At 34.9% G+C, this 22949-nt stretch overlaps 1 protein-coding gene across 3 annotated transcripts in view; it reads left to right on the forward strand.

Moving 5' to 3' along the window:
• The window catches only part of PPM1E (protein phosphatase, Mg2+/Mn2+ dependent 1E), a 191831-nt gene that overhangs the window by 8655 nt on the left and 160227 nt on the right, over positions 1-22949 (forward strand). The window contains exon 2 of one of the 3 annotated variants that reach the window (XM_070227511.1): positions 6330-6472. The exons of 1 other annotated variant lie outside the window; for it this stretch is intronic. In XM_070227511.1, the coding sequence (XP_070083612.1) occupies positions 6435-6472 (38 nt within the window). In that variant the 5' untranslated portion in view covers positions 6330-6434. Of the gene's footprint in view, positions 1-6298; positions 6473-22949 lie in introns of those variants that run through there. One more of the 3 variants, XM_070227510.1, reaches the window with a different exon arrangement.

Below are 22949 nucleotides of genomic sequence, written 5' to 3' on the forward strand. Positions count from 1 at the left end.
ATTCTGTGTATATTTTACATTTATAGCACATCTCAACTTGGACTATCACATTTCAAGTATTTAGTAGCCACATGGGCCTACTATATTGAATGGCACAGGTTTAGACTTAGTAACAAAAACTTGAATTCTATAATACATCTGACATTTAATTTCAAAGTCATATTCAAATAGGTTCTCACTCCAGTTACCAAGTACATCTTTATTGAGCCTTTGGAGGAATAACAAGCTGAAATTATTTTTCCTAGATTTCTTTCTTCAGATTTAGGTTATTAAATTGTTAATTTCTCCTCACATAGTTAATGAGGTGCTAGTTTCCTATTAGTTTTCTATTGCTGTGTAACATTTGACCATAAACTTAGTGGCTTAAAACAACACCCATTTACTATCTTACTTTGTAGGTCAGAAGTACAGGATGTTCCTCTGGGTTCTGTGCATAAGGTCTCGAGTCAAGACTGGAGTCAAGGTGTCAGCCAGGCTGGACTCTCGTGTGGAGGCTCAGGGGAAGATTTCACTTCCGAGCCCATTCAGGTTTTTAACAGAATCTACATCCTTGCTGTATAGGTCTGAGGTCCTCATTTCCTTGCTGGCTGTCAGGCAGGGCCTGATTATCACTCCTAGAAGCCACCCACATTCCTTCTTACATGGTTTACTTCCATCTTCAAACCAGCAATGGCACATCAAGGCTTTATCATCCTTCAAATCTCTGTGGCTTCTCCTGCTGCTAGCCAGAGAAAGCTCCCTGCTTTTAAGGGCTCGTGTGATTAAATCAGGTCCACTGAGATAATCTCCTTATCTTAAGATCAATTTGCCATATAACATAATACAATCACAGGAGTGATAGCTCATAGTGTTCACAGATTTTAGTGATTAGAGTGGGGCATCTTTGGGGGACCATTTTAGTAATTCTTTGTACCACAGTAGAGAAGCAAGATGAAAGAGCATTTTAATTATTTTGTTTAGAGGTCTTTTAATTTCACTTCTAAATGAAAGAAAAATAACTCTGCACATTTCCTTCTGTCTCCACTCCCACCAACCTGGTCCAAGCTTCCATTAGCTCTTAGCTGGCTAATGCAGTACTCTTAACTGCTATTTCTGGTTCCACATTTCCCTCCCTTCAGTTAGTTTTCCATACAGCAATCATCTGGTCTCAACTTGATCAGCCTCTCCTTTGCTTAGTTACTATGCTTCAGTCCCAGTGGTCTTGATTTAGTTCCCAGAACCTGCCATGCTCTGCCCTGCCTCAGGACTTCTGCACTTTATTTCCCTCTGCCCGAGCAACTTTTCTCCTTATTTCCAACTGTTTTTCTCAACCATTAGGTCTCATCTTAAATCGCTCTTCCTCATGGAGGTGTTTCCTTACCTATGGTCTAAATTAAATCTTGCTTTTTGGCTTTCACAGCATCTGTTACTTTTTCTTTGTATCCACCTATCATAATTTATTCATTTATTAGTTATTTAATGTCACTTCTCCAGACTGAGTGCAACAGATAAAGAATGTTGTGTTCACCTTTGTGTATCCAGCACCTAATACAGGTCCTGGCACATAGTAGGAACTCATTAAATATGTGTTGAATAAATGAATGAATCTTCAACTTTTCCTTTGCTCAGTCAACCAGACTGTTTCCTTTCCAGATTTTCATAGGCCTATTCTCCTTCCCTTTTTTCTCTTTGTTATTATTTTCTTCCTCTGCTCTCTTCTGAATGGTAGAGGAGACTGGCTTCCCATTTTATGTTATTGTTACATGTTTGTCAGCATTTTCATCTAGCTGCAGAAATATGTTTGCACTTCTCATTATTAATGAATACTCCACAACTTTGTAAATGAACATTTTCATGGACTTGACGGAGTGTTCTCATGTAAATTCTTGAGAATATTGTGAACAATAATAATTCTGTATAGAGAGTAATGAGCTGGTTAAAAGATTGAGAGTATTCTTAATTCCTTGTGTGTATTTTCACTTAAGACTTTACCTTCCGGTGTGTAGCTCTGAGGGAGACCAGTCCATTCTTCCTATCTTAGTTTAAGTCATTAAAGAAAAAGAAAAAGAACCAAAAAACTAATCTGCTAGTTAGAACTAGCAAAGGTAATTTTTTTCCTGGTGACTTGATTCCATGATGATTTGTAAGATTCCTACAGAAACATTACAGTTCTTATTTTTATGGATTTGAATTATTTGACCTACTTCTACCACAAGGTACAAACTCTGGTCTTTGGTCCTTATATAGTGATTTCTTATTCACCGTTTTCTACTTTGTGAATCTAAAATACAAAACTAAAAATTGCTTTTTTAATAAGGCTGTTTTTTGTGAAGTATATTATGCACAGCCAATAGTCACCTTTGCATTAAAAAAAAGCAAGCAATGAAAAATAAAATGTAATGCCCTTAAGGTGATATATATAGTACTTATAAAATTGTGTTCGAGGTATGTGATATATAAAAATATTTCTTAGGCTAAAAGTCTAGAGGGCAAGAATCATGTAACTATGTTCTTTATTGAACGTCACAGGTTATCTCATAACTATGAGAGGTAACAGTCATTAAAGCAGGCTATTACTGATTTTGCAATAGGAATGACCTCTGAAGTTTTGGGATTTGATTTCTGGCAACCTTAATATTTGTTAGTTCATATAGTCTTGGTTTAAGGTCACTTATAAATACAGTCTCATCTATTACCTTGACAGAGATTTGTCTTATTATTCACGATCTACTCATACACAATTAGAGGAACAAAAATATTTTCAACTTTTTGAGGGAAAGTTAACTGTACATCTAGAAACAATTTTCAGTCTTTTAAAAACAGATAAATACAGATTTGCATTTAAATGCCCTTTTTTAGGATACTCTCTAATCTTGGATTGATAAATACAAGTATCTTTCTGTAAGACTTAATCAACAATGTAAACTTGCAGAGGGTCAGCATTTTCTGCACCTGAAATAATAATTGTAGAACCAGTAGTAGTAGTAAACTGCTCTGTTTCTGTTGCTGCTACATTTATTGAGAGCTTATTCACCTACCCTTTTATATTTATTACCTTATTTAATCCTCACAAAAAGTATTCGATATTATGTTCTATTATTAGCCCATTTTGCAGAGGCAAAAGCCAAGGTGAAGAAAGTTTAAAGAACTTTCTCAAGTCATTTGTGGTGTTGCTAGGATGTGAATCCAAGCAGATTGACTTGAGAAATTATTGCTATGAAGTTCATTTTATGATTTTCCTGCTACATTACAAACATATTTCTACAGGAAAAATCTCAGTGAAGATACAATTAGATTATTTGAGTTTTGACCACTGCTGTTGCTTAGTTCAGGTTTTTATTACTTCTTGCCTTGATTACGTTAGTAACCTCCCAATTAATCTGCTGGTCATTAGCCTCTTCCCTCTAATCTAGCCTGACTGGATTTTCTGACATAATTGAACTCACTGCAATTCTCTGAAGATATCATGTTATTTCTTGCCTTTCTGCCTTTGTAGATGCTCTTTCTTCCTTAGGAGCATCCGCTTTCTGGCTAACTCTAACTAACCTCCCTTTTGAGGGAGAGAGGGTAGTTCCATTTTTATTTTATCTTCCACCCAAAAAGCCCATCTTGCTCAGTATTACCTGTAAATAAGGAGCAGTTTAATGTTTTTGAACCAAATATTTTTCTAAACTCTTGACTCTAATGAAAGATAAGAAGCAATTAATAATTAGAGCTGCTTATTAAAAACATAGTTTGAAATCCTGAAATTCTTTAAACAATAGACTGAAAAGAAAAGTTCACAACTTGGTGTATAGTTCATAACAATGGCAAACAAACAAACATATCATTCACTATTCACTCACTAAGGTGCCTGGAGATATTTTTTTCCCCTTTTGTACTTTGCTAATCCTGCAATCTATTTAGATTTTTCAATTTCAGAATTTCAGTATTAGTTGTTGAAGTAGCCAAAGGCACCTATTTTCTATATAGTTTTAATGCCTACTGTAGTAGCCATCTACTCAACATAGTGTCTCTTTTGGAAAGAAATCCTTCTTATTTTTTTAAAATTAAGTACAAAGACAAGAGAAATATTTTTGCTCATTAGTTTGCAGTCTTTATTAACGTCGTATTTAGTATGTGATCTTTTAAAAGCCAGTAAAATACATAGGGTCATTAATAAGCAATGGATTATGCATTAACATAAAATAATGATCACTTGTATTCTAGAAGTATCATGGATTACATTTCCCACCATTGGGTCCATATGCTGTAATATAGTTTTGGAATCATTATCATTGTAAAATCATTATTCCTTTGCATAATGCATTAAAAAAATGGCTCAAAATAAATCTTGTCCTTCCAAGTCAGAATTTCATTTATATGTTAAATATACAGTTTATGCTCAACATATATTACTACAGTAAAACTATCCTTGACTATCAAGGAAAGGAGGAGGAAATAGGACAGTTGATATCAGCTTCCAGTGCAGGTCTGTAAAAATATATTGAAAAATATAAAACAAAAGCATTCTCTCAAAAGCGGCCTACAAATAGTCTTACTCAAACCAACTCATTAAACATTACAATGGAAGAGTCCATTAAATATTACATTAAGTAATTGGGATATTTATATATTCTTACATAGATCAAAATTACCAAACCATGAAACTGAATTTCTTTTCATTTCCCCAAGGACTATAAAAGGAAATTTTAATTAAGCTTTGCTATGTTAAGAATTTCCTTGGCTTTAAAAAGCTATTTATTTTACTTTAACTTTTCTAATTGGTTCTCTAAACAAAGATAGCCTTGGGCTGACCCCATGGCCTAGTGGTTAAGTTCTGTGCGCTCAGCTGCAGCAGCTGGGTTCAGTTCCCGGGTGTGAACCTACACCACTCATTGGCAACTATGCTGTGGCAGTGACCCAGGTAAAAACAGAGGAAGATTGGCTACAGATGTTAGCTCAGGGCAAATCTTCCTCAGCAAAAAATTAAAAAATTAAAAAAATAAAGATAGCCTTATGTGTGGCTTGGTAATTTCGTGGCTAATATATACCATGAAAAATTATTGCAGGTATTCAGTTCCTGAGGCATATATGATCAGCTATGTTCAAGCAAGATATTGAATCATTTAGTATTTCGTGATATATAAAATTAACAGTAAATCCTAAAAACAATATGATTAAAGACTGTCCTTGTTTGAAACTGACATTGGTGGAGTTTAATTTCTTATTCACTTGTTTTCCACCTCATTACAGAAAGGATTTCAAGTGGCAAATTAATTTTACTATAATGGGAGTAATATTTTATTTAGTCATGAAAAAAACATTAAGTACCTACTATATGCCAAGCACTGTGCTAAATGCTGCTTATACAGAAATAAAATATATGTTCCTTTCTTCAAGAAGTATGCAGTTTAGAGGAAAAGTCAGACAAGTTAACCAGCAAGTACAGTACAATGTGAGTATAATAAAAATTATTAACTGTTATGTATGAGGTGATATACCAAGTTCATTACATGCTGTTGTTTTCCATTTTTAAATCAGAAAATTAATGTTCAGCAACATTAGGTAACTTGTCCAAGGTCACACAGTAAGTGGTAGAATCAGATTTGAACTCAGATGTGTCTGACTCCAAAGCTTATTATCCTGTGGCCTCTATGTACTAGTAAGAGTTAAGACACAGCAATGCAGAGGATTTTATGGGGACACTAAAGTGGGTGTGCTAGTGTAGGCTGTTAAATTCTGGAAGGGGATACTTAAGTTGAGTTTAGAAGACTAATTAGGAATTAGCCAAGAGGAGGAGGAAGCTGAAAAGCATGTGCATAGAGACACTACCATGTGCAAAGGCATGGAGATGAGAAAGCATAGCCCATTTGGCACTTCTCTGGCTAACTCTTATTGCTCTGAATAAAAGAGGGCAAACCTGTAAGAAAGAGCAGAGAAATAACTCAAAAGTTATTCATTTATTCAGTCAATATTGGGCACTGTAGACTCTGTATTCACTGCATCTCTGGGGAGATACTGGAATTTTTGAAACTACAAGTCATAGAAATGCCACTAATGTTAAACAGAATGCCCCATAATCAGGAAACAGAAGAGCCTTATGCTCTTTCTTCAGCCCTCTAATTTATTTTATTTGGCTTTTAGAACAATGGCTTCTAAATTGTAAAATCTGTCTCTCTCTTTTTTTTTTCTGATCATTTGTCTCATCATGCTACCTGATGCGAACCTGTGTGGAGATTTTAGAACTGAAGACTGCATAAAGTGTTCTCATTTCAACTATGCTTAAATCCTATTTACTTCTTAAAGATTTATGAAAGGATAAGTATGTTTCTCTGTATCAGTATCTACTGTTTGACCTTATCTTTCAGAGGATAAATGTGCTAAAAGTACTGAAACAGATCCTTTCAAGGACATGTCTGGCGAGATAGAAGTACATCAAGCTGCTGGATGGATATACAGGACAACACAAGACCATGACCCAGATTATAAATCAACGTATAAAATTTAGGAGGTAGGGAATGGTTTTTCTGAGTTTGAAGGAGTAATGTTTATCATTAAATACATTTATCATTCAGTGAAAGAATTATTAGTTTATTTTCTCCATCTTTATAATCTAAAGAGACAGCCTTCAACACTCATTTCAGATGCTATCTTACCTACTAGAAGAATTTCCCTGAGGTCAGCTAGAACTAATTATTCCCCCCACCGAACTCCCCAGCATTTTATCTGTATCTTTTTAAAAGACATTCAATAATTTTTTCCTTTTTCTTATGCTTATTATTTATATACATATCTTATCACCTCTATTAAGCTATACGTAACTTCCTTGAAGCAAAATTCATGTTTGAGCCGCAGCACTAAGATTTGTACATATAAGGCACTGAGCTAACACTTAATGAAATTAAGTATAGCTTCCATATCATAATCTAAATCATTAGAGCAGTGTTTCTTAAAGTATTGGACATGAATTACCTACTTCAGAATCATCTGGAATATTTTGTTAAAAATGCAGGCCCCTGTGCTCCTGCCTACACCTACTGAATGAGAAATTCTATTGGTTCCTGGAATTTTGTTTTGAGTAAAAATTCAACGTAATCATGATGCACACTAAAGGTTGAGAACCCACTGCATTACGGAGAATGTAAGAATCCAAATTAAAATTGAATTTACATGAAATTGCAGATGTGCTTAATGTTAAATAATAACATTTCATACATAGCAAGGTGTAAAATATAAGAAGAAAAAAGTGAACAGGAAGATATTTTCAATGCAGTTTTTCTGTATGTCAGTGAAGATCATTGTGGAATATTTTGGAACTTTCAGTCTTAAAAAAGCATATGTAGATGTAAATAATTTTGAATATTGATGACCGTTTTCTATGAATGCATTTGAAGTTAAGCACCATAGTTTTATAACTAAAGACTAAGAAAAGATGCATTGAACGTTATCTGCACATTCTAAAATTGCTGTATGCATAGATGTCTTTTAGGGCATGATTTCCTATAATGTAGTTTGTGACTAATAGTTCTACTATAAGAAATAGTGTGGTTCAGATACCATTTAACAATATGTTTTTCCTTATCTTTCTTTAACAAAGATATTGTATTTTAGATTTACTTGTCTGTAAATGTTTTATCTGTGATTTTTAAAGATATGAAATTGTTGATAGAATGCCAGCTATCTTGGCTTTATGCATTGTTGAAGCTGTAAGGTCAAGGGTAAGCTGTAGTAAGCAGGTCCAATATAGGTCTTCATCTAGATAGTTCTTTTATTTCCAGTGTGATGTACAATAGTTTTATAAACTTAAGCTGTTTTTATAATAGTAATAAAGATAAGAAATGCTTAAATAATGCTTGTAATGTAGAGCATTGGTCCAGGTACTTTTCATATATTAATTCGTTTAATTCTCACAGTAACCAAATGAGATAGGCACTGTTATTAACCACACATTACAGGTAAGGAAACTGAGGTACTGAGTAAGAAATTTGTCCAAGTTCATACAGCTGGTAAATGGCTAGGTTATGAACCCATACGGTATAACTTCAGAGTCAGTCACTTTACGATGTTGTTACTTTTTTAGACTAGCAATTAATTTGACTTTGTCTTAGTCATTATCAGGAGCATTTTCCAGCAATAACATGGCAAATGTTTCCAAGTAAAAATTTTAAACAAATTCAACCTACCTCTAAACATTATCTTTTTTGAATTGTCTTAATGCTATTCCTGCTTTTTACTGATATGTAGTAATTTTGAGGTTTCTTAAAATTAATTGGATGTCAAAAGATTGTTTTAGCATCCCATTTTTGGTGTTTGTGATTGTGGTAGATGATCATTTTTAGTAAAAAAAGAAAAAGTATGTGGGGAGAATATTCATATCTTCAGCACTGTTTGACCGAAGTGGAAGCCCAGTAATTTTAATTTTTAGAAGCTATTGGGACACAACAGATTTTTATGAAATAAAGCTAGATAAGTTTGCATACTGATGATTTTAAAAATTATATATAAAAGATATTTAGTAATATATGTATTTTCTGATAAAGATTACTGAAGTTTTTCTCTACAAAAAGTAATACATTTTTATTGATGTTTCTGTGGTCCACATGAATAAAATATTTGTCCTTGATCTGTGTCATTTCCTCCTTTTTAATTCTACAAATGGGTCATTTTTAGGTGTCATTAATTACTTTGTTTCAATAAATAAATACTGAAGATGATTTAACTACCTTTTAAAAATATATGACTTATGAATGCTATATATTAGACTGTATTTTAATATGTTAATTGTGTTTAAAAATCTGTCCCTTCAAAACTCTAACTTGTTTAATAGATTTAATTGAATACCACCAGTCTCTGTTATAATCAGGACAGCTCAGAAGAGGAGGGGACCCAAATTAGAAAGAAACCCAGAATGGAAAATAAAGAAGAGAGATTTTTACCCTTAGAATAAAGCGTTCCAAAAAGAAAAGGTGGGCTATAGAAATCTTGAGTAAGATCATGGGTATGCCCAGTTATGTGGCTCTTAATAACATAATTAAGATATTTTGGGGGCCAGCCTGATGGCACAGTAGTTAAGTTCAGTGTGTTCTGCTTCAGCGGCCTGGGGTTTGCAGGTTCAGATTCCAGGGCTGGTCATACACCACTCCACTCATCAAACCATGCTATCATGGTGTCCCACATACAAAATAGAGGAAGATTGGTATAAATGTTAGCTCAGGGCCACTCTTCCTCAAGCAAAAAGAGGAAGATTGGCAACAGGTGTTAGCTCAGAGCCAATCTTCCTCACACACACATACACACACAAAAGATATCTTTATTTTTTCAATGCAAATTTATAGTCTAGTGAATTGAAAAGTAGTATGAACATTGAATTATCTGTAGAACTCATCTAAGAGGGTCCCTGTAATTTCACGTGGGGAAAGCTATTTCTTGTACTTTTATCTTTTGATCTATATTTTGTCATTTTGTTAATAGTGGGAAAAGAATGAACATCATTTTTTCTATGTGAGCTACTGCCACAGCATGGCTACTGATAGCTGAGTGGTGTGGTTCCGTAACCAGGAACTGAACCCAGGCTGCCAAAGCAGTGAGAGCACCAAACCTTAACCACTAGGCCATCAGGGTTGGCTCTGAAAATCATTTTTTATGAACAAAATGTTTTTCTTTCCTAAATTTGACACCAATATGAATCTTACTCTCTATAAGTTTTTAAAATGTAAATTGAAGATTTGATTGTGCTACTAAAGTACCATTTTACCTGATGGCTAGGAGGAATCAAGCATAGTCAAGGGGATGCCTAACAAGTACTTTTAGAAGAGTACATAAGGCGTTTAATAACTGTTGAAAGAATGATAATGTCCTAGTTCTCAAATAAATAGAATTTTAATTTACTATACAAGAAAGTTATTCTGGGGCCTGCTCCGTGGCCGAGTGGTTAAGTTCGCACACTCCGCTGCGGCGGCCCAGGGTTCAGATCCTGGGCGCGGACATGGCACCGTTCGTCAGGCCACGTTGAGGCGGCGTCCCACATCCCACAACTATAAGGACATGCAACTAAGATATACAACTGTGTACAGGCGGGGTTTGGGGAGATAAAGCAGGAAAAAAAAAATATTGGCAGCAGTTGTTAGCGCAGGTGCCAATCCTTAAAAAAAAATAAAGTTATTCTGTATTTTCTTATTCTATATAGAGTTCCCTACTAGAATGTAAGCTCCACGAAGGCAGGGACTTTGTTTTGCTCACTATCCTATTCTCGATACCTACAATACTGAATGCTTAGTACAGTACACAGTAGGTTTCCAGTAAGTACTTGATGAATAAGTGAATATAAGCTTATACATATTTTTTGTGGTAAAATATACATAACATGTTTTAAATAGCATTTTTATTTCCAATTAGGTAAAAGACACATGCTCATTGCAGGAATGTTTGAAACTACATGAAAGAACAGAAAAATTACTTGTATTTTGCCACTTCAAACTGCCATTCTTTAGGAATATTTTTCTCTAGCCCTTTTTTATGCAAATACATTTATAACTAAATTGAGATCATACTTACATATATGTACATATAGTTTTGTGCCCTGTTTTTTTCATATAATACTTTCTAGTGAGCATTTTTCAAAGCATTAAATATTCCTTAAAAACATAATGTGAAAATGTTGTTAAGGGTCTAAGTGCTGTTTTGCTCAAAATCTGCAGTATTAAATATATTTTAGAGGCTGGCCCGGTGGTGCAGCAGTTAAGTGCACATGTTCTGCTTTGGCGGCCTGGGGTTCACCAGTTCGGATCCCAGGTGCAGACATGGCACTGCTGGGCAAGCCATTCTGTGGTAGGCGTCCCACATATAAAGTAGAGGAAGATGGGCAGAGATGTGAGCTCAGGGCCAGTCTTCCTCAGCAAAAAAAAAAAAAAAAAAAAGGATTGGCAGCAGCTGTTAGCTCAGGGCTAATCTTCCTCAAAATAATAAAAATAGAAAAATAAATACATTTTACTTTGTGATCAAGACTATGTATAAATACTTAGTTGTATCAGAAAATTGTAAAATAGCCCAGTGGTGTATGGTTAAGTTTGTGCACTCTGGTTAGGCAACCTGGGGTTTGCTGGTTTGGATCCTGGGCATAGACTTACATACTACTCATCAAGCCATGCTGTGGCAGTGTCCCACATACAAAAAAGAGGAAGATTGGTACCTATATTAGCTCAGTGACAATCATCCTCAAGTAAAAAGAGGAAGATTGGCAACAGATGTTAGCTCAGGGCCAATCTTCCTCACCAAATATATACATATATATATAGTAAAGCAATAGTTATTAAGTGTGATGCATTCTGATTTTTTTTTGTGTGTTTTGTTTTTTGAAATATTCTTGTCACATCCCTCCAAACTGATTTTGCATCTCAGTGAAGGTTTGCAGCCCACAGTTGGAAAAGTACTCTTATCTTGTATGAGTATTGCATAATTCAGTGGTGCCCCTTTTACTGGACAAATTTGATTCTTTCCAGTTTTTGCCACTAGGTATAAGTATTTAAAAGTGTATGTGAGTATATTTACCAAAATAATTAATGCTGGTTGTAATAAATTATTGCTAAAGTGTTAAAATGTAAGCCTTTTTTTTTTTTTTTAATCGGTTTGATGTGTATCCTGTCTGTGTAGGTTTAGGGTGTGCAATGTGTTGATTTGATGCATTTTATATATTGCAAAATGACTTTCAGACTTTCTGTGCATTCATTCACTCTCTATATCAACGTCATGATCTATCTATACACAGTTTTTATTTCCTAAACAAAAATAGGATAATTCTACACTTTTAAAATTTTTTAGTTAATTTATCATGGATATCTTTTCATATCAACATGTAGAGATCTACTTCATTCTTTCGTCTGCTACATAGTACTCCATTACAGGTGGATCATAAATTTCACTTTTACATTGTTGATGAAGATTTGCGTTGCCTTTTTCTATTGTAAAGAATGCTTCAGTGGCTATTCTTATACGCAGATCTTTGTGCACATCTGCATGTATTGTTATAATTGTTTAATTTCAGTGTATTGCTTTAGCATCTTTTCATGTGCTTATTAGGATTTGTATTTCTTCTATGAATGCTTGTTTGTATCCTTTGTGGATTTTTGTATTTATTATTGATTTGTAGGAAATCTTTATCTATTGTGGATATTAGCCTCTTGAGTGTTATGTGTTGCAAATGGCTTCTTTCAGTCTATAAATTATCTTTTGAAACTTTATTATGGAGTCTCTATATAGAGCTTTAAATTTTTGTACTTGATCAAATCAGCTATTTCTTTTCTTTTTGGCTTCTGGGATTTCTGTCATGTTTTAAAGGGTATAACTGAACTTCCCCACCTATTTTCTTATATTTTCCTCTGATATTTACAGTTTTTTATGTTTCCTCATTGAGAATTAACTTTTGAACTGGATATTATTGCATTTAGCTACTTAAATTGATATATCTAATCATTACTTCTGATAACGAAAGTCATAATTAGGAAGATTAATGAGTTCTAAAGAGAGTTCTAATTTTGTTAAAATGCTTGAATTGGTTGGCTAGCGCATGCATATAAGATTTAGAAGCCGTTGGAGTGTAAGGTTAGATATTTTTTGGATAGGAAATATTTAAACAAAAGTCATATTTCTCAGCAGGCTTCACGACCAACCAAGTTTATTTGAAACATTGCACTAGGTGTTTGACAAATTCTTGCCTTGCTGACATTTTCTCTCTTAGAATGTAAGGGGAAAATATTTATATATTTGTATGAGAAAAAGTCTTGAAGGATATACACCAAATTATTAGCAGTGATTTTCTCTGAAGGGCAAGATTTCAGAAATATTTAAACATTTTTTTCTACTTACTGTGTTTAGTATTTTTATCAAAAAAAGATGTTATTTGTTTAGTAAAAACAATATAAGGGGACGTAAAGGATGTAATGAGGGATACTGCTGCTTTGGATCTATTTATAGCCAATGAGGAAGAGCTGCTTGGTGGGTAGGAATGAAAGAAACCTTTGGAGACAAAGTGACCATACCATATCATTATAGAGTTTGTTATAGCTGGGGTGGAGAATTCTAGAAGTAGTCACATACATAAATAGTGTAGATTACAGGAAGAAAACTTTTAAAAAGTGAACAAAAAAATATGTAGTTATGACCTTATGACCTGAGACTAGAGAAACTTGGGAGACACTCAAAAATAATTGCAAAATTATGCAATTATAGATTATAGCAATGAGTTTTTAAAAAGGCAAAAACAACTAAAACCAATTCCACTTGGAGCAATCTTAGCTCAAGTTTTAAAGATTTTACTTTTCCTTTTTCTCCCAAAACCCCCCAGTACAGAGTTGTGTATTTTTAGTTGTTGGTCTATCTAGTTGTGGCATGTGGGATGCTGCCTCAGCATGGCCCGATGAGCGGTGCCATGTCCGCGCCCAGGATCCGAACCGGTGAAACCTGGGGCAGCCGCAGCAGAGTGGGAGAACTTAACCGCTCCACCACAGGGCCAGCCCCTAGCTCAAATTTTAAAAGGATATTTCTAGAAGATGAATTTAGAAAAATGACAAACATTTAAGTGTGTCAGAAAAGCTAAAGTCCAGAATTCACAGATGTGGGGGGTATACTAAAGATAATTTTTAAAATTTTACATTTATAAACAAGTAAGATGTATGCCTACTTAATATTAATAGTTCCTATTGTGTTTCCATATTTTCTGTCAAGGAGGATAATGTTTATGCTGTTAACAACAAAAGAATCACTTAGTAAAGGAGAATGAAAGTCCAATATAGGTGAAATTAATTATAAAACATCTAACTGCTCAATATGAGTTTGTTTCCTAACCTAAACTAATTATTTGAGGACGCTGTGAGAATTTGTAGGTGAGAAAGCTAAATTTTGAGAAATTATTGAGAATAGGAAAAATGGAAGTAAGCAACAAGTAAAGACATTGATAGCATGTTGATCAAATCCAGAAACAAACAAAGCCTGATGGACCTTTATGCAAGCAAGGAAAATAATTTGGAAGTCTGTGGCAACAAGGAATTAACAGATTGGTTTAAATAAGAAATTTAGTATAACTAAATATATAATCCTACATTTGAGTTGAAAAAAATCAGTTGAAAAAAGAATTGACAAAGGATGAATAGCCTAATAGGAGCATTTTTAACGTAGGGAATTTTACTGTTAAACTTAATATGAATTAGCAGCATAATTTGCCTGCCAAAATTTGATTATTATAATATTCTGAATAAGGGAGGTTGGTTAGGCCACACCTGGCATATATCCAGATTTAGATACCGCCTTTGAGGAAATTGGCATATGTCCAAGTGACAGCAGCATCAGCCTTTGTTATGTAGGAAAAAAATTAGACTTAATCTGAGCCATAAAGCAGCTTTAAGACCAAAGATTGTAAAAAGACAGATTTCAGCCCAGAACTAAGAAGGAAGAATTTTCTGGTGTCTAGAAAATAACAGGCTACCTTGAGAGAGAGTAGTTACGTGTGTAGTGTTTGAGCAAGGCTAGTTTACTGCTTTAGTAAGGATGCTATAGAGGGTATTAAAGTTCAAATGACTTTTGAATGTATCAAGTTTTGCATCTTTTCATGTGCTTATTGGCCTTTTGTATATCTTCCTGGGAGAAATATCTTTTCAAATCCTTTACCAGTTTTTTACTTGGGTTGTTTAATTCTTTTATTATTGAGTTGTAAGAGTTCTTTATCTGTTCTGTCAGATACATGATTTGTAAATATTTTCTCCCATTCTGTGGGTTGTTTTCACTTTCTTGATGGTATCATTTACAGCACAAATGTTTTAAATTTTTGTATAGTCCAATTATGTATTTTTTCTTTTGTCACTTGTGCTTTTGGTGTTGCCTAACTCAAGGATTTACTCCTCTGAGAATTCTCTTCTATGAGGATATTCCTATGTTTTCTTCTAAGAGTTTTATAGTTCTAGCTCCTACATTTAGTTCTACTATCCATTTTGAGTTAATTTTTGGTAAGGGTAATGGTCCAACTTCATTCTTTTGCATGTGAATATCCAGTTGTCTTAGCACCATTTGTTGAAAAAACTAGTCTTCCCCCCATTAAATTGTCTTAGCACTCAAATTTTTAAAGAAATAGTGTAACTTTTATTTTTAACAAAAAATATAAGAACTGTGGAAGAGGGGAGAGAAAGTAATGCATGTTTTACCAGTCTTACACAACTTCACTATTTTGCGTATTCCCTTCTAGTCCCCCTACATAAATGTTTAAATTTTATAGAGTTGCAATCATGATGGACTGATTATATATTTTGCCTTTTTTACTTAATATGTGCATATATGATACACACTTTCCATATTGCTGTATAGATTTCCAAATGATTTTTTGTTGCTTAATATTCCATCTGCTAGCTATACATAGTTTAATAAATCAGTCCCTTATTTTGAATATTTGTGTTTACTCTAATTTTTTATTATTTAAATAATATTACAATTGTAATCTTTGTGAAAAAGCTATTAGCCTTCCATTGGATAATTTTCTTAGATAAATTTCTGGAAGGATTTCTTTCAAACATAGATTGCACACCAACTAGAACTAGTTATATAATTTTGATTTGGGGGAATTCTGGGGGATGTGTGTGTGTGTTGTTGTTGTTCTTGTCTCATTTAAAAATAACAATAGCTGATACCTCTGACTGTGGGTCAGGCAATGTGCCAAACAGTTTATGGGCGTAGCTGTATTTAATTCTACAAATTCTAGTAGATAAGGGAATCATGGCTCAAAAAAGCTTGCTAACTTGCCCCAAGTTATATAACAAATAAATGGCAAAGCTGGCATACAGGGCTGTGTGACTCCAAAACTCCACTGGCTCCCAGATTGGGCATAAACAGTTATAATGGTGAGATTCTTACAGTAGTATCAGGTATTTCGTGCAGAAGTTCTCTGAATACACATGACTTGTTAAGTACTGGTGTATTAAAAAATTTGGCCCAAACTTTTTTTTAAAAATGGGAATCTAAAGACTGACTTTCCTTTGTAGATTTAATAATTATTCTTGGAGCCCATGAACTAATTAATCCTTTTATATTATTCCCATTTGTGTAGTGTTTGCCTTTCCAAAGGGTCTAGAGAACGTATGTAACCAATACAGAAATTGTTTCACTCAATGAGTAAATGCTGCAATAAAAACAAAAATGGAAAATAAATTAGAAATCTTTAATACTTAAATGTAAATCAAAATTTCCTGATACCTTAAAGATAGAAATTTTGGTATTTTAGGGAGAATATACACAATAGTATTTCTGATCGAGACATCTAAGTCCTATATAATGTCTATTTAATTAATAGTGTTTAGCTTTTAGTAGCTATTTAAATTGTAGAATCGTTAAGTATGTTTAGTATTCAAAATAATTAGAACTCATAATTATTGCTACAGCCTGGAACATGAAGAGGAAAATCACGATTATAAGAATAAAATTATACTTGAAAAGAAATGGTAATTTTGAAATGCTAGTCATCTGAAAAAATGACTTTTGCCATGTTCAGAGACAACAGTCTTCTTTAAAGCATGAAAATGCCAGCTCTTTACACAAATTTTTGTTCCAGATTTCTATTGCTGCAGTCTTTCAGCACATCAAACTGTATAAAGTCTTTCTTCCCTTTATTTTCATTCAAAGAGACTATTTCCTAAAGATTAACAAGGTGACTGGAGTTTATTTGTATGCTCTAGACAGAAGAATGAGCCTCTTCAGCCTGGTAGACACTGCTTTCATCAAGGGGTATCTTCAAGAGGGATTCACATGTAATTGTGAGGGAAGAAGGGTACATTTACTTAGCAGAAGCTGTCCATTTCACCAAATGCCAATTTCCTGAATTTACTTGTAACTAGAATTAGTTGATCAGTTATCTTCTTAGTAACATTTAAAAGAATGTTCAATTTGTTTCTGCTCCAATTCCTTTCTGAGGAGGTGAACAGAAGAGAATTTTTCATATTCAAGAATATAATTGCAATGAATGTATTTATCAGTGGAGAATTTGAAGACGTTAGACCTAGTCTTTTCTCTGCCTCTCAGCCTCTGGCAACAGTAGCAGGGAATTAAGGCAAACAAATTGAACGTTCCCTTAAATGCTATTATGAAGTCGAATCCTATCACCTAAAGATTTAAGGTGGATTCAGTGAATTGACCTTTAGATAAAATGATTTTTGGTAAATTTACTTTTGGCCAATGACTCAGAGCTCACCTAACCAGCCAGATCAGCTGAATTAATCCTCATAATGAGGTGCCAGATGCTTCAGCTTTGTTGCCCCACATCCTCAAAATTGAGAACTTTCGTAATGACAGACCACAAAATGGACTATCAAACCTAACATTTAAAATGTACATCTGGGCCAGCCTGGTGGCGCAGTGGTTAAGTTCACACGCTCTGCTTCTCAGTGGCCCGGGGTTCGCCAGTTTGGATCCCGGGTGCGGACATGGGACCACTTGGCAAAAGCCATCCTGTGGTAGGCATCCCATGTATAAAGTAGAGGAAGATGGGCACGGATGTTAGCTCAGGGCCAGGCTTCCTCAGCAAAAAGAGGAGGACTGGCAGTAGTTAGCTCAGGGCTAATCTTCCTAAAAAAAAAAAAATAATAAAAAAAATAAAATGTACATCTGGTTTGAACCAAAGGTTGCCTAGTAAAAGCAATTAAATGACCTTTTCTTTTTTCTGAGGAAGATAAGCCCTTACCTCTTCTCTCTCTTGTGATGATAGACTTCACCTCTAGCTTCACTTTCACTGGAGCTCAGGCCCATATTTCCAAGAGAACATACAAAGCATGGTCACTTTTCATTTCGATGCATCCAAATCAAGATTCTGCCTCTTTCCTCATCAAATAGCGCCTCTTTTGAATTTCTAAAGGCTCACAGTCATCTCATTCTTTTCCATCCCCACTTCTATTCAGTTATTCCCCACTTTCATTGTGTTACTTCTGTGTCTCTTTTTTTTTGGTGGGGAAGATTTGCCTTGAGCTAATATCTATTGCCAATCTTCCTTTTTTGCTTGAGGAAGATTGTCCCTGAGCTAACATCTGTGCCAGTCTTCCTCTATTTTGTATGTGGGATTCTGCCACAGTGTGACTTGATGAGTGATGTGTAGGTCCATGCCTGGGATCTGAACCCGCAAACCCTGGGCCTCTGAAGTGGAGTGTGAGAACTTAATCACTACGTCATGGGGCTGGCCCCTCATTCTGTTACTTTTTGAAATGTCTCATATTCTCTCTTCATGCTTATTGCAACCACCTTAGTTCAGGTCTTCATTACTCTGCCTTCTAGTTGTTTTTCTGCTTGCATTCTTCTCTAGTAGGTTAAATTTTACACGGCTTTCATCGTGTGTCTCTCTGAGGTAATCCCAGGAACTCTGCGAGACTCACTAGCTACCTCTCTGTCTCAATGCAGGATGTTGTGTCAGAAGAACCAGCTATGATCCAGTAGTGCTTTTCTTGCTAATTTGACATCTAGCTGCTCTCTGAACAAAAGGCATCTTTAGTCTCATTCTTTCTAATCAGATGACTTAGATGTGACCCTTTGCATAGTGCTTGTGGTCCTTGCCTACTGCCTTCTCCTGATGTGACACAAAAGAACCCTGTTGCCTATTTCGGACATTCAACCGGTGTTAATCTAATCCCACACTCTCAATTTACAGTGTTACCTCATTTCTCAGGCTTCAGTTAGATACCCTTAGGATCTCTTCCCTGACTATTGCCACCCCCTGCCCATCTCCCTACCCAAGACAGAGTTAGATATCTCATCCATGTTCTATATAGCATCTATCACACTATTTTGAAATAGCCGGTTTTTAAAAATTGAGATATAATTGACATATAACATATTTTAGGTGTGCAACACAATGATTTGATATTTGTAAATATTGAAAAATGATCACCACAGTAAGTCTAGTTATCTGTCACTATGCATAGTTACAATTTTTTTCTTGTGATGAGAACTTTTAAGATCTACTCTCTTAGCAGCTTTCAAATGTACAATACAGTATTACTAACTATAGTCACTATACTGCTCATTACATCCCTATGACTTACTTATTTTATAACTGCAAGTTTGTACCTTTTGACCCCCTTCACCCATTTTGCCCACCCCTTACCCCCTACCTTTGGCAACCACCAATCTCTTCTCTGTATCTGTGCGTTCAGTTTTTTGTTTTTTTAGATTCCACATACAAGTGAGATCATACAGTATTTGTCTTTCTCTGTCTAACTTATTTCACTTAGCATAATTCCCTCAAGGTCTGTCCATGTTGTCACAAATGGCAAGATTTACATCTTTTTTATGGCTGAATAATATTCCATTTGTGTGTGTGCGTGTGTGTGTGTATCCATTCATCCATTGATGGACACTTAGGTTACTACCATGTCTTGGCTATTGTAAATCATGCTGCAACGAACGTGAGGATATAGATAGCTTTTTGAGTTAGTGTTTTCATTTTCTTCAGATAAATACTCAGAAGTGGAATTGCAGAATTGAATGGCAGTTCTATTTTTATTTTATTATTCTTTTTGAGGAAGATTAGCCCTGAGCTAACATCTGCTGCCAATCCTCCTCTTTTTGCTGAGGAAGACTGGCCCTGAGCTAACATCTGTGCCCATCTTCCTCTACTTTATATGTGGGACGCCTTCCACAGCATGGCTTGACAAGCAGTGCCATGTCCGCACCCAGGATCTGAACAGATGAACCCTGGGCTGCCAAAGTGGAATGTGCACACTTAACCACTGTGCCACAGGGCCAGCCCCATATTTTTAATTTTTTGAGGAACCTCCATACTGTTTTCCATAGTGGTTGCACCAATTTGCATTCTCACCAGCAGTGCATAACGGTTCCCTTTTCCCCACACCCTTACACTTATTTTTATTTTTGATAATAGCCATCCTAATAGGCGTGAGGTGATACTCATTATGGTTTTGATTTGGATTTCCCTGATGATTAGTGATGTTGAGCACTCTTTCATGTACTTGTTGGCAACCTGTATGTTTTTGGAAAAATGTCTTTTCAGATCCTCTGCCCAGTTTTTAATTGGATTGTTTGCTTTCTTGCTATTGAGTTTTATGAGTTCTTTATATATTTTGAATATTAACCCCTTATCAGATATGTGATTTGCAAATATTTTCTCCTATTTGGTAGGGTGCCTTTTCATTTTGCTGATGGTTTCCTTTGCTGTGCAGAAGTTTTTTAGTTTGGTGTAGTCTCATTTGTTTATTTTTGCTTTTGTTGCCAAATCTGAAAAATCATCACCAAGACCAATGTCAAGGAGCTTACCACCTGTGTTTTCTTCTAGGAGTTTTGTGGTTTCAGGTCGTACGTTCAAGTCTTCAATCTATTTTGAATTAACTTTTTTGTGTATGTATGATGTAAGATAGTGGTCCAGTTTCAGAGTTTTGTTTGTTTTTGTCTTTGCCACCAGAAGGTAAATTTCTTGAAAATAGGCACTGTAAAATTTTCATTCTAATACAGTGTGTGGCAGTTCTTGTGTACTTGTGAAATTTTTATTAAATAAATAAATTCAGCAAACATTTATTGAGGGCTTGCTATGTGCCAGGCATTGTTGTGTACATAGCAATGAAGAAGGGAGATAGGGGTCCTGCCTTAAAAGAGTTTACGATTTGGTGGGAAAGGCAGATACTAAGCAAATGGTCAATTATGGTAGTCTGTGGTGGACACCACCAATTTCTTCCTTTGTGCGCATGTGTACTATTTTTCACATCAAGAAGAGTCTAATTCTCCTCTTCTTGAATCTGGGCTGGCCTTAATACCCTGACCAAAAAAATGTGGCAGAAGTGACATTTTGGAACGTTTGAGGCTAAGTCTTAAGAAGTCTTGCAGCTTCCACTTGGATCTCTTACAATGTTTTCTCTTGGGATGATCCCTCTCAAAACCCAGCCATACTAAATTGTGAGAAACTCAAGCCATATGGAGAGGTTTTGTGTAGGCACTCTACAGCCCCATCTGAGCTTTGATAGCATCAGCTGGCCATGTGAGTGAGCCATCTTGAACATCCAGTCCAATTGAGCATTTAGATGACTTTATCCTCTACTACCCTCTGACTGCAACTGTATGTGAAACGATCAAGCGAGAACTACACAGCTGAGCCTTGTAACCTACAGAACCTTGAGAGAGAATGAATTGTTTTAAGCTGCTAAATTTAGAGGTGGTTTGTTATGCAGCAGTAGATAACCAGAGGAGAAATTATCACAGATTATCAGACTATGATAAAATACTATAAAGGACATGGACAGGAATAAAGGAAAAACCTAATTTAGATGATCAGAGGAGGCAACCTATAATTGTTTAATGTTTTGTCTTTCTTGCTCAGCTATATGTTTCATGAGGGCAGAGGCTGTATCTATCCTGTTCTTAACTCTATCCCCAGTACATGGTATATATGTTTAATATTTGCTGAAGTAATGATGAAGAATTTTTACTAGATTCTCAAGTTTATAACTCCAAAAAGGTTAAGATTTGCTTCATTAGCAGAAAAACATTCCTGCTTGTCTTCTTTGTATAGGAACGCTTTATTCTATTCAAGCACAAAATTCTAGGTTTTCTAGACTGACTTAATGCCTACACTCAAGACCCATGTGAACAGGGCAATATTTTCCTTTCAGAGGTTAGAGGTGAGCACTGGGCATTTGAGCTTTGGGAACTTAATCATAATGGGCCACATTTCTTATGTAGAGGTTGGGCAGGTGACGAAAGGAACTGATGTCAAAGAGCACAGACATGAGCCTACCTAACGAAAGAACACTAAGGCTCAGATGAAGTCCATTACTCTATCAACATCCTCTGTAATCCTTATCCACTTTATTTTCTATTGTTCGCCACATGAACTTTCTGCCTAATTTCATTTTAGTGTGTTCCAGGAAGTAATTCTCCTCTCAGGTTATACCTAACCCTTTTCTTCCTTGTCTGCTTCTTCCCCACACACCATCATTATTCCCACCTTTGTATCTTTCTGTGCCTGTGTCTTTCTTTGTCCCTAGAGTAGCCTTCCCTCTCCTTTCTGGTTACGTATATCTTTTGGGAGCCATTTTAAGTCTCCTTCCTCTCTGAAACGTTCCTGGAAGATTCCAATTTCTGTATACCTCTCTTTCCAGAGTTTTTATTTTGCTTTTTTTCCTTTCTCATGTCTCGTATATTGGCATGACTCTCACTATATCTTGCCTTATACCACAATTGAGTGGTAATTTTTCAAGTCTTCCTATGAAATAGGGTTATAAATACCTTGAGCAGTCATCATTTTACTTTACATGAATTTTACTACCTTTTTTTTAGTGAGTGTTTCATAATTATATTGGCTTGGCAGATACTCTTTGCTCTCCTATCTTTAAATTTCATTTGAACTTGATTCTCTTATTTCTTCCTTGTGAACTTTCCTGATTTCTTAACTCCCTTCATCTTTTTACCTCAAGATCTTGTTGTTCTCTCCCTCTTTGCTGATTCTCGTGATCAGCCTCTCTAGATAGATAGATAGATAGAGCTAGAGATAGAGATATACAGATATAATAGGGTACCTCTGTATATACTATTGCATATAATATGCTAACATCTCATGTTTTTAAATGTATTTTAAATGCTTTTGTAAAATACTATCTTTAATTTTATAGAATGATAAAGTTAAGCAAACTACACCTGAGATCTGGAGTGTAAATTTTATGTTAAATACATTACAATATTTGTTTATATCTTTGCAGTTCTACAATTACAAGATCTCAATATCTATTTTGTCTATATAAGTAGAATTTAAAACTTAATACATAAACTGACTATCTACTACATTTTAAATATATCTAAGTTTTTCTTTATTGTTATAATGCCTTGAATTATCACAGTTGAAATTTGAACTATCGCCATGTGGGTTCATAATAAAAACATTATTCTTCAACATGGTTATTCTTGAGTTTGGTGTTCTGTATTTAAGCTATAAATACCATTTATAAGTATCACTTAAAGCTTAGTCT

Source organism: Equus caballus, chromosome 11 (assembly GCF_041296265.1).
Source record: "Equus caballus isolate H_3958 breed thoroughbred chromosome 11, TB-T2T, whole genome shotgun sequence".
Classification (NCBI taxonomy): domain Eukaryota; kingdom Metazoa; phylum Chordata; class Mammalia; order Perissodactyla; family Equidae; genus Equus; species Equus caballus.